The sequence below is a fragment of the Crocodylus porosus genome, unplaced genomic scaffold (assembly GCF_001723895.1).
Source record: "Crocodylus porosus isolate Cpor-Errol unplaced genomic scaffold, CroPor_comp1, whole genome shotgun sequence".
NCBI lineage: Eukaryota > Metazoa > Chordata > Crocodylia > Crocodylidae > Crocodylus > Crocodylus porosus.
The window spans coordinates 59,847,978-59,860,321 of record NW_017728947.1 but is presented as its reverse complement, the minus strand read 5'-3'; the positions used below and the strand labels follow the sequence as shown (position 1 = coordinate 59,860,321).

General features: G+C 38.1%; 1 protein-coding gene across 1 annotated transcript in view; it reads right to left on the bottom strand.

Moving 5' to 3' along the window:
• Nucleotides 1-4,287: 4,287 nt before the first annotated feature.
• The window catches only part of LOC109321277 (formin-like), a 239,975-nt gene continuing 231,918 nt past the window's right edge, over nucleotides 4,288-12,344 (bottom strand). The window contains exons 16-17 of the mRNA XM_019551832.1: nucleotides 10,008-10,092; nucleotides 4,288-7,625 (exon numbers count right to left, since the gene is read on the bottom strand). Of these exons, the coding sequence (XP_019407377.1) occupies nucleotides 7,581-7,625; nucleotides 10,008-10,092 (130 nt within the window). The 3' untranslated portion in view covers nucleotides 4,288-7,580. The remainder of the gene's footprint in view (nucleotides 7,626-10,007; nucleotides 10,093-12,344) is intronic.

Sequence of the window (12,344 nt, the reverse complement as noted above, 5' to 3'; positions counted from 1 at the left end):
CTGGAGGACTGTAGATTGCTCATTTTATCTCCATGAAGCAGGCTGACGTTATCTTAACATGAACTAGATAGTACCTTTGGAAGTGGTATAACTTTGAGATGTTCAGAGCACACTTAGCATGAGTTATCATCAAGCTTTAAAATATGAGCATACAAATGTTAAGTGCCCATAGTATGATCCAGAACTAAGGCCCAGAATGAAGATGGCTTGGCAGCTGAATTACTTTTCACCTCTGGATTCATGCTAGGGTGGATATTGTTGGCTGTGCAACACTTAGAAACTTGAATTGCAACTTCCTCTCTACACTCCATAGACATTTTTTAACAGCCCGTTAGTGACCACAAGCACAATATAAGCAGAGAGAAAGAGTAAAGGCTCTATGAAAATTCAGTTGAGAATTCATGAATGAGGGAAAACAAAAGTGCATCCACAGATTGGATTTTAGTTATTTTATGGAAACAACGTTTATTTAAAACTCTAGAATAAAGTCAAATTGAAAGTTAGGTATAATTATTACTGTTTCTATAATTTGAAGGACTCAGCTAGTTCATAAGATTATCCTTGTACTTAAAACAAGAAATCCATTGTCAAAGCTGTAGAAAGTAAATCAGTTTAGTTTGAGATTACTTTTTGCAGCTACCAATGGCAGTTTTAAGGGACAGTCTTGGTTGGGGACTGCCAGGTAGCTCAACTCTGCTGGAGCCACACTGTCAGGGTATGGTACACTGGAGGTCAGGAGCAGGGAGTCTCCATTAAATGGCCTTGTCCTCTAACTTCCTTCAGATCCCAGGGTGCTAGGACCTTTGCGGGCAGACTTTATGAAGAAAGAGAAGCCTATAATGGGACATCATGCTGTGGAGATGGGGGCAAGCTTTCCTTCTCCCCCTCTTCCTTTATAGCTACTTCTCACTGATTTTTTTTTGCAGAAGGCAATAAGGTGTCACCATAGGGCTGCTTACACAACTAAAGCTACTCACATGTACAGTGCTTACAGGATTATGTTTTATTAAAGGCTTTACATTAGACTTCTGGTGATGCATGTGAGGTGACAGAGGTATGAAAGGAATCTAATCAGAATATGTCAGACAAAAACCCATGTATTTAATTGTTTCTAAACTGATATCTGCCAGAAACAAAACATGGCAAAGGTAAGGTGGCTCCTCATTATGAAAAATGTTCTACTCTTTGTCAATCTTTTCTCAGGAGGCTTTGCACTGTGGCTCTTAGTTATTTGCTTTGTTCCCCCCTGCCCTCTAATCTTCTTTGGACCTGAAGCAAATACTTTTTTTTATGCAACACTTGCAAGCACACTAGCATTGATTCCAGGAGGTAGTACTGAAAATAGTTTTTAACCAGGCAGAGCTTGCTAATTCATTAGAATTATTCTTGTTTGTCTCAAAAATTGGCATTGGCTGTAAACTTAGATTTACCTTTTCGGCTAAAATTCAAGCTCCCGCACAAAACTGGCATAATTGTGCTTTGTGAAGGGCACTAAGCAAAAATTAGGGGTGAAGGTAATTTTTCCAGGAAACCAAAGGCAGACTGAAGTGCTTCAATGACTTTTTTATAACTAACCACATACTGGACAAACAGAGCTAATTCTCCTGGACCCCTGATGTAGAAGAAAATCCTACTCTTCCTTCCCCTATCAACCTAAGAATTTCCTTGTGGCTTGCTTGTGGTTAGCAAGGAGTCCACTTCTACTTTGTTTAGAGATCAAATAGGCCCTTGGGCATGTAGATGCACCTACACAGTGAGAATGATAGCTGGGGAACTGTGCAGCACTCCTTACACACAGATGAAACTGAATGAAAATATTATTTTTTTAGAAAAATAGCCTGTTTAAAAATCCACATTTTAATGAAAATTTATCAGTATCGTCATCATCTTTCATTTTCCATGAACAATGTTGAGCTTTTCCCCACCCCTTGACTTTTTACTAAAATTTTTTATTGGAAGCTTTTCCTTATGAGGTTTCCAATAAATGGAAAATTTTAGTAAACATTTTGATAATATTTTCAATAATATCAAGACAGACTTTTTGGAACTGCAAAAAAGACCAGAAAATTGTTTTAAAAAATGAAATCTGTTTTAAACAACTTGAAGCAAAAGAACTTTGAAATTCGGAAATGTATTATAAAAATAGTGTTTCCGATTTTGACTAGTCCCATGAATACTTTAATTTTCTACTAGATTAGATCCATGATGTGACTAAATACTATTGCTACAGTTTAAATCCTGTTTTAACAAATAATAATCCAGTGGCAGCAATTCTAAGTCTTGAAAGTTCTAGGTAATGGCTATTGCAATTTCTATCATCAAAATGCCTATATTAGTAGAAATACAATTATATTTAGTATTTTTGATTAGTTTACTGAATTATATTATTCCATGATATACTATCAATATTATTAAATTTATACTGAAAACTATTTTTTTACTACAGATAGAAAAAAGGAAGAAATAATTGTTTACTGAGACTAGAAGTATTACTTTAAGTAAATTGTCTTGCTTGGCTTTGTGTATATAATAGGCCATAGAATTTCATCAAAATACTTTTGAACTGAGCTCAATTATGTCTGAGAAAACCAAATATTCTAGAGAAATATTTGTTCTTCAAGTGAAGACATTGGGAGATGAAGAAACTCTCTCTTCCATTGCAAAATTACTACAATGGTTATTCAGCTTCACTGCTAATAATTTGGGCATTATTTCTCAATTGAATTTGGTTTTACCTACACTCATTGGTTCTTGCTTTGATTTTCTCTGCTAGGTTAAAGAGCCCTTATAGTTCCTGGTATTTTCTTCCTTTGAAGCTACTCATATGCTATAACCAGGTCACCTTGTGGCCTGCTTTTAATTTTCAATTTATATGCAAACAAACAATTTTCTCCAGAAGAAGGATGAGAAATCACAAGACTATAAAAGCACATCAACAGGCATGCTGTTGCAGCTATGCTTGTTCCAGTACCTGACCTAGCTTGTTATCAGTTATCTTAGGTATCTCTTACAATGTAGGAATAGCCATAGAGCAAAGAGAATCGTTGGAATTACTTTACTGCAAAACCTGACTCTGTGTGTACCACATGCTACAGGAGGCCAAGCAGACTCCTCATATATTCTATGGAAAAGAGCCATGTCAGTCAGAAAGGTGGCTGTTATTCACAACCTGGCTGGGGGACTTTTTGATTGCTTGACTAATGACACGGTAGGCATGTATTATGGAGAAAAACTAAAGCAGCTCAAATTTGTAAATGGACATACTAAATAACAGCACTTGACTGTATAGTCAAATATACAGCTATAGCTAACTGTGATACATTACACCACCAAGAACAAACCATTGCTTTAAAATGTTACAGAATCTTACCACAAACAATGAGATTTTATCAGAGGCATAACAATGTGGCCAGGCACTTGGGGCAGCTGATACATGAGATGCTGGAGTCTGTGAGAGAGCCATTAAATCAAGTCTGCTCTGATGTGCTGTAATTACAGTGTGTTGGAGCAGCCTCACTGCATGTGTATAGGCACCCATTATGTTAGTGCTGCTTTAATTAAAACACCCCCCTGCCCACTCCCAGAGCCCAATGATTATAAATTCTCTTTAGATTTCTAGTGTAGCCAAGAATTAAAAGGCTGCTTACTACTCAAATCTCTATTCTACTTATCCTCCCAAGTGCTAGGAAAGAACTGGAAAAGGCTGAGACAGCTCCAACATTTTACTCAGGTTGGGATACAGAGTTACACTGTATTGCTCCCAGAACTATATGAAGGTACAAAGGGAAAACTGAAAAAAAAATCTAACAGTGTCTAAGCATTCCTAGATCACCCTGAAAATAAGTTGATGTCTACTAATATTTTTAATTAATAAATTATTAAGAAGTTCACCGCCCCCCCCCCCGTGTGTGTATGTGTATGTGCAAGTGTGGTGTTTTTCCTTTTGTTGCAATGTTTATATATTTCAGTTCTTGTCTTATAAAGTTTAGGGGTTAGGGGGTACTTTAGTTTTCAATGTCTTTTGGTGGAGCAAGATTAAAGGAAAAGACCTATTCTTAATTCGCACATGGTACATGTATAAGTCCAGGCACTTTGTTGGGAAAAAAAAAAAATCAACTATCAAGGTTATAGTGCAAGCTTTATACAAGGAGTTTTCAAAGGCAGAAGGAAACTAGAAGGAAACAAGCCAGTACTTTATAGAATTCCTCAACAGAGTCTTCCTGAAATAACATACTGTGAAATACTTGCTTGCCATGCTGTTTGTTCCAAACCCAGACTAAGAGACAATTACATTTTTCTCTTTTTACTTTGGGTATGATTTTTTACTTATCCCCAGGTACAAATGATGGTTCAAATGTGAAGTCATTGGTTCTCTCTCTCTCTGATGGGTATTCCAGCAATACCAGTTTAACCTCCCACATGCACAAAATCAAAAGTTACACTAATACAATTTTGATCAAAAAAGTCATTTCCATATCCACAATAAATATATTATGTGATCATTAATCTACAAGTGTAGACTCTTAAAATAAAGCACATAGTATAAAAGATTTCCATAGGTTAGTAAAGCAAAAAGGTGCATCTCCCATAGACTAATATGAAAAGTAAAAAAATATATATATTTTTAAAATGTCTCTAATATGCGTAATTGATCTTCATTTTGAAAGCAATAAGAGGTAACAGTAACTTATGCCCTGGCACCCTCTTAAAATATAAATGGATGAAACAGTGTTTCAAGTCATAGTGTCATATCATAGTGTCAATGCCATTTATTTAGAATCTTACCTAACAAGCCAATTTACAGCCATAATATATTTATCCTGAGTAGTAAGCACTTACATGGAACGAGGAGCCCTTCTTACACCGGATGCCGGCCTTCTTTTACAAAACTCCTTAAGCCAGACAATGATAAAGGGGTTTAAAGAAAGTCAGAGAGTCAAGATTAAAGTCTGCCCTCAAATAATATCCCAAGAGCTTTCAGTTTTGCTGGAAGAGAACCGTATGCTATGCTATATTATTATTAGGTATACCTGAGTCCCCATAAACTTTGGGGACATTCAGGGATCAAACAGAAGTGCAGCTCCCTGCTGTAGCTGATAGGGGTGCACCATACTGAGGACCCGCCATTTTTTTTTGTTTAGAGACTCCTCAATACTGTATCATCTACCACCATTCTCTAATTTTTGGCTTGAATAAGCATTTGTGCTTATGATGTTTACCACTAACAAAAGTATAAACAGATTCACTCCTTTGTGTGCTTGGTTTGAAGGAAGACCAAACATTTCAGTCTTTGGGATTTAGTTTCTTTCCATTAGGCTAGTGCTTCCCCAAATTTCCATGGCAATAGGAAAAATCAAACTATGAATCCATTATACCTTCATCGATATATATTTGATTTGTTTTCATCTGTAAGATATTTATACATATTAAGTCTTTGAATAGCAGCTATAAATTCCAAAATATATAGGCCTGTCTTAGGTCCCTTATGTTTATCTGTACAGGAATTAAATAATAAACATTTAAGGAACCTGCAAATTAAGAATTTGCCCAATAGGAAACATGAACTAAACTGCTTCAGTTACTATTTTCTTTAACAAACATATCAACTTTGCCTAAGACTTCATAACACATCCTATAACATCTCATGTATGTAGATAAACCAGTATATTACTTTCATGCATACCCTTTACAGTACTAGAAAAAGGGATGAATATCTTCCTCATTATACTTTTGATCCTTTTTATTTAATCATTATTTAATTTGCATCGGTTATGTCTCATAATAACATTAGTTTTTAATGTTTTAGTGATTTAGTAAATTGAAATGTTCTTCAAATGCTCTTTCCATATTTGGCTGTTCAGTTGCAGTCTAGTGTTAGCCCATCACAGAAGGTTTATTTATTTTTTAAGAGTGTCTATTTTTGTTTCACCTTAAAACTTTTTCTGTTGCATGGGTATTTCTTATAAGGAGTCTGATCCTGAAAAGCAGTGAGTGTCCTCAAGAAACATTTTTCCTGAAGGCATCCAGCACTTTTTAGGTTCAGGCCCTACATCCTAATTTTATATCAGCACAAGAGTACATTAAGGTAATTCTATTCGTTATCCCTCAAATTCTATATAGTAGTATACATACAGTTATAAATACATGATAGACAAAAAAAAAGCTGGAAAATATGTTGTATAGCATGGGTATCAAATTTACCTGGCCCTGCAGGCTTGATGTATGACGCAGGACCAGCCCACAGGCTGGATGAACAGCCTGTGTAGCTGGCTCCCCAGTTGGCCCATAGATCCACCCTCTTCACTCCTGTGTGTTGGATCTAGTGCATGTGACACTCACTCTGGCCAGTCTAGGACCGCGCTGCATGTGGTGCCTGTGCAGGGCCAATCTGGGACATGTGCTTCACATGGCACATCCTCCGGCTGCTCCAAGCCCCACACAGCATGTAGCATGGGTCCTGGGCTGGGCAGAGTGGGTGCTCTGTGTGGTCTGTATCCTGGGTCTTGCATGCAGCTTGAAAGTCAACTTTGGACCCAAAGGCAGTGGTGTGGGGCTGGATGATGGGGCTCTGCAGGCCATGTCTTTGATGCCCCTATTTTATTATTAAATAATATGGCTTTCAAGAAGCCATGCAGGCCATGTCTTTGATGCCCCTATTTTATTATTAAATAATATGGCTTTCAAGAAAACTGAAAGCTAGAGATGTATTGGTATAACTTTAAGGGGTTATATTATGTGCTCCCCTTAGCTGAATGATAACAAATAAATTATCTGATGGCGTTGATAATTTGACCATGCGTTGAATTAAAAAAAAAAATACTTGTCATTTGTTCTTGTGAGATTAGACAACATGAAGACAGTGCAAGAATCATCAAGTCAACACCGTAAAATTAACATGTTAGTGATATCATCTACATATACCACAGGACAACAGAATTTGAGGCTATTTCTCTCTTCCCATGTGCAAAATATTGTTTTCCATTTCAATGCGTGTGGCATAGACTCAGGCTTCTATAAAAATACTTATGGTAAAATACATAATACGTTTATAATGAATCTTCATTAATTTTAGAAAGACTAATTTAATATTATTTATACATTATAAATATTATTTAGAATCAATGCTGCACTCAGTACAGAAGTCAAAACTTACGGTAAAATAGCCTCTCAACCTGAACGATACCTCTGTTGCAACCTACATAAAGTCCCTGTAAAAAATGTACAGATTGTTAGTAGTTACTTAATTCAGGATCCAACATCCTGATTTTACCTCTTTTGTGTTAGTGCAGTATGCATAGACTACTTCAAATAACCATTTAGAAAACAGTGTCATTTTAAAACCATGTAAGGAAGAGTAATATAAAACCATTCATAATTCCCCTGTAAACAGCTTAGTGTTCCTTCTACAGAATGAGCAAACTGCTTAGAAGAACTGAAAAATCTCTTGTGGATTGTCTTGGGAAAGATGTGCAAAGCAGGATTCCATAACATCTAACATAAGGTGCTCCCTAGAGAATGGACACAGTAAAGCATCATGCAAGGTATTAAGTCACACTGTCATTATTTTCATGTGTCTTCTTTCAGTTGGTGGTCACATTGGCTTGCTTCTGACGTAGTTTTTCTTTCTGTTGTTTAAGAAAAAAGAGCTTTATTATCATTCTTTTCTCTAAGTTTTCCATCTGCTCTCAAATTGTAACAAGCATGTGGTTTAGAATATTGAGAAGCACCAAACTAGTCATAGTAAATTAGAGCCCATTTACTCCAGCAAATTAACTCCTGGAGTGCCATGCCCAGAGAACTTTTTAAAGTAATTTGCAGTTCTCTCTCCTGTAAAGATTTTTTTGGACATATAAACATTGAACTTTTGTGCCTTTCTAGACTTTTCTATGAATTTAACCTGTACTGTATGTCTTTAAAAAAGAGTTACTCCAAACTTAAGCAGGTAGTTCTGTAAAAAGCAATACTACATTTTAAAATAAAGTGTGAATTTAATAGCTTCTTGAGCACTTCAGCATAAATAACAATTAATATAGGTATTTCTTTAAGAGATAAGTGGTAATAGCTTTTTGCTTTGCCCTTAAGCATTTACCATTCTTGCACTGGTTGAAAAAGCTAGACGTAAATATATACAACAAAACAATTGATGGTTTACAGTTTGGTTTTAAATACTATTGCTGAATACAATATATGCAAATGCATTTATTAGTAGTTTATTTATTGACTTAGCACACATAAGTTTACATTGCCAACACTACCTGAAGTGATGCTAACCTGGGGGGAAAAATTATTGGGGCCCGAGAGCCACATGGGGAGGTCCAATGAGCTGTTGCAGGCTGGGTCAGCACCTTCCCCACCAAGTACTCACCAAAACTCTCTATGGGGCTGTGGGCAGGCGGGAAGCAGTATTTAGGAGTGGGAGGGGCAGGCGAGGCTGAGATCATGGGAACCTGGGGCCTAAGGTCCAGGGCCTGGGGCCCAGACCCAGTGCCTACATGTCCCTGCCCTCTGGGGTGAGGAGGTGTGTGTGGGGAGGGATGGGGGGATCATGTGCATGTGTGTGTGGGGGTGTTGCCTGGGTACCAGGCCTCTGCTGTGGGTGAGGGGATAGAGGCAGGGGCATGTGCAGCCGAGCTCACGCAGGCAGTGCGGTCCCTGCTGCCCCTGTGGTGCTCTGCATGGGGTTGAGCCCTGCTTGCTCACACCAGGGCAGCCCGGGCCATGCTCCCATTACTGCCCATGCCCTGGCTGGGTGCTGCTCTGCTCCCCCCGCCTCCAGTAGTGGCTCCTGATCTGGCCCCTGCCATGCTGTGCTGTGCTGTGCTGTATCAGGTATCAGGTGGGTGGGTATAACAACGTAATACATAACTGTTTAATCACATCTTAAGTGTAATGTGAGCCATGGACCAAATATATGACAAATTCTAGTAACTTTTACTGAGGGTCTGAAGTGCTGCCAAACATGTAGGTATCTTGGCTAGAAACATTTTTTTTCCCCAAGATGTAAATTGGTTACGTACATCTTTTAAATACAGAGATGCATACATTGAATTAATACTTTCAATAGGTAGTAATGTGAAAACATCTTCAAGGTTTTCAGTATGACTTTGTTCAATCTTCTGATAAACCATCTCTACAAAAAAATTCATTATTAACCCATTATTGTGTTAACCATATCACCCTGATTGAGAATCAATCAGGTTAAAATAATGGGAAGTGTGCTGAGCTACTGGCTTACAATAATGGGTCAACCGGGGTGCCACAGCACTCTGGGGTGCCTTGAGATCCTTTCCAGGTGATTCAGGGTGACATGCAATGTTAGCCCTATTAGGTGTGCAAGTATGATTCACAAGGCAAGCCCAGGGGTTTCAAATAGGAATTCACAAACATTTTAACTAGTTGTGGTCTTTCTGAATTTTTTACAACAGAAAAACTGCTCTATTATTTTTCTATAATCTAAAAACAAATGAAAACTGACAGCTGGTATTCTCTAAAGGGTGCCTTGAGTCTAAAGAGGGGTGCCATGAGTCTAAAAAAAATGGAGAACCACTGGCATAAGCATTTATGACATAGGCATTTATTTAAGGCTGTTAATTAATTTAAAAGTCCCTCCTCACTTAACATTTGTGAGATGTCAGAAAGGAATCTTTAGAAGTCTAACATGAAGCTAGGATGGTGTCTTTTTGAGTGGTTTGGAAATAACATTTCAGAGTACATAAAGCAGTACAGAAGAAGGCCCAGAGAGAACTTTTGGGAGAGAAAAGGTAAGTTAACAGGGCTCCTTACTACTTGGATATCCAAGCCATGTCAGAGCTAGGCTTGGCCACAAGAAAATGCAGTTTTTAAATGTGATTGTTGCACCAATGTAGGTAAAGCCCTAAAGATTTTCCTCAGGAGGGATATCAATTTACTGCTTTCAAATTGATTATACATGCATGCTACTAGCTATACTTCAATGAGAACTAAAAAGCACAGTTATTCTGTGTGCTGTGCTAACGAATAAATCATACCAGGCTAGCTGCAGGGTTGATTTTTTTTGTTTCGACCTTCTTCTCTGCAGTTAACTTGTTTACGGTTTGCTGTGCCATTTTAATTCTGGAACAAAAAACAAACAAAAATATTATTAAATAAACGATCAAAACTATTCAACATGTTTGATACACCTAGTAAATTTCTGCCTCTAGTATCTTTTGGCTTAGAAAATAGTATTTAAAAGGTTTGGTTTTGGGGAATTCCCAAAAAACAGTAGATCTATCTATCTATCTATCTGCATTAGAATGGTTCAGGATGAGCAGCAGAGGTTCATTGATTTCTAAAAGGCTTGGGTCTCACACATACAATGTTCCACAGCCTTTGAAGCAGACAGGCTGTCTAACACAACAAGGCCAATGGATACACACACAGACTGGGGAAGACGGGGGCATGTACCACATTGTTCCATAACATGAGATAAAGGTGGAGAATGCTGGAAAGACCAAATTAGTATGTGTGCATGTGATGTATGACAACAACACAGAGAGACCAACCAATGACAGCCTTGGATCAAGAGCCATCAGGAGGGAAGGAGAATACTAAAGCAGAGACTTGAGAGTAACCAAGAGTCCCTCCTCCCCAGTCTCCTCTTCCCCAAAAGGGGTTCCAAGAAAGGACACAGTTTTTCAGGGACCCCGTCCATGGGAGGGGATCCCTAAGGCCACCCTGGACAGATGGCACACCACCAGCCTGTCTCATCCACCCCACCGGGGTTGGGGGGGAGGATGGCTGGGGGTGGGGCTCATTATCCCACCTCCAGATTGCTGACATACTGACATCTGACACCCAACAGAGAGCTTCAGAGTAAAGACTGAATCCTGGCCAGATGTACTTTGACTCTGATGACAGCCCTAGGATTTGGTAGATATATAGAATTGCTTGAACGTTTCTATTGTTTCTTTTCTGTTATTACTGTGTATCAATAAATTTGCCTATTATTGAATGAAAAGGTCATGGTCAGTCTAAGGGTAAGTCCCCCAGAACAAGGCATCTGGGTCCTAAATTCAGAGCCAACAATATCTATAGGAACATTATTCAACAAATATTATGTGGGTAAGATTAAAGCAATGCAATACACAGATGTACAGCTATATCAAGACTAAACAAACAAAGAGACAGTGCTACTAATTAAATCTGTTCAATTGTACCTAATAAAACATTACAGAAACATTATTATGAATGAACTTTCAACCAACATGAAAATCAAAAGTGAAAGATCTTAAGAACTGATTGCGCAATGCTCTGCTCATTGGCCAACCTCTGCACCAACTAGAATCAATATAGCCTATTGGGCTGAAGCGTTCACCCATATCAGCCTTGTAGGATTTGGGCTTTATAGAATTCTTTCCCCACTATGGAGTTCTAACGGAAAGGCAAGATAATATCCCTATTTCAGGAGCCCAAACAATAGGGGACCGACCATTTGTGCACATCTTTTGTACTTACTAAGTGCATTTTAGATTAATTTGATGACATCAAGGATTAAATCCTTCAAAACATATTACTATTATTTCAATGGTAGGCATAAACAATATGAACTGACTGTTGAAATAAACATGGATTCTGAAACTGACTGTTCCCCTAGGCTTATCCTTACCATGCAGGCCCTGAGCAAAGCCTTAAAAGTATGCAAATGATCCATCCCACTTAGGAGTGTGGGAGGCTATTGCGAAGGTTTTGGATAGAGGCAAGTGGTCTGGTCTCAAGCAGAGGTTGTAGACACACCCAGAGTGGACTGATCTACATGTGCAATTGATTTGAAGCAATAAACTTTATATACTGGTTAATTCTTGATTACTAGTACCAAAGAGCAGGAGCACTAATTACAAAGCCTCATTTCCAACTTTTTTTACCTGCTCTATTGATCAAAGCCAAAAATATACCTTTAGATAGAAAGCTCTGATAAGATTTCTCAGTATTAAGCCTCTGTACAATTTCAATTTTATCTGTTGTTCTTATATATTTTAATATCTGTTTTACTAGCATTTCCAGATTTTTAAAGGGACTTTTTACTTGTGACGTACCTTTTCAAGACTCCCAGATAGCTAAAAAGATTTGGTTTTTAATGATGAGATGGCTCCCACTCATTGGACAGTACATTCCTCTTCATAACCACGAAGGGCAGGCTGAAAGTGTTCTATAGAGCTTCAAGGCAATCCCTACAATAAGATTAAGTAGGACCAAACTAGGATGGTCAGTGTCATGGAAGAGGTTAAACTGACATGCGCAGTTTGAAGCTGTGAGTGGAAATTTCCAAGGCTCACCCAGTCCTTGCCCCCTGGGTGACCTGCGGAGCTGTCAATCATTGTTGACCT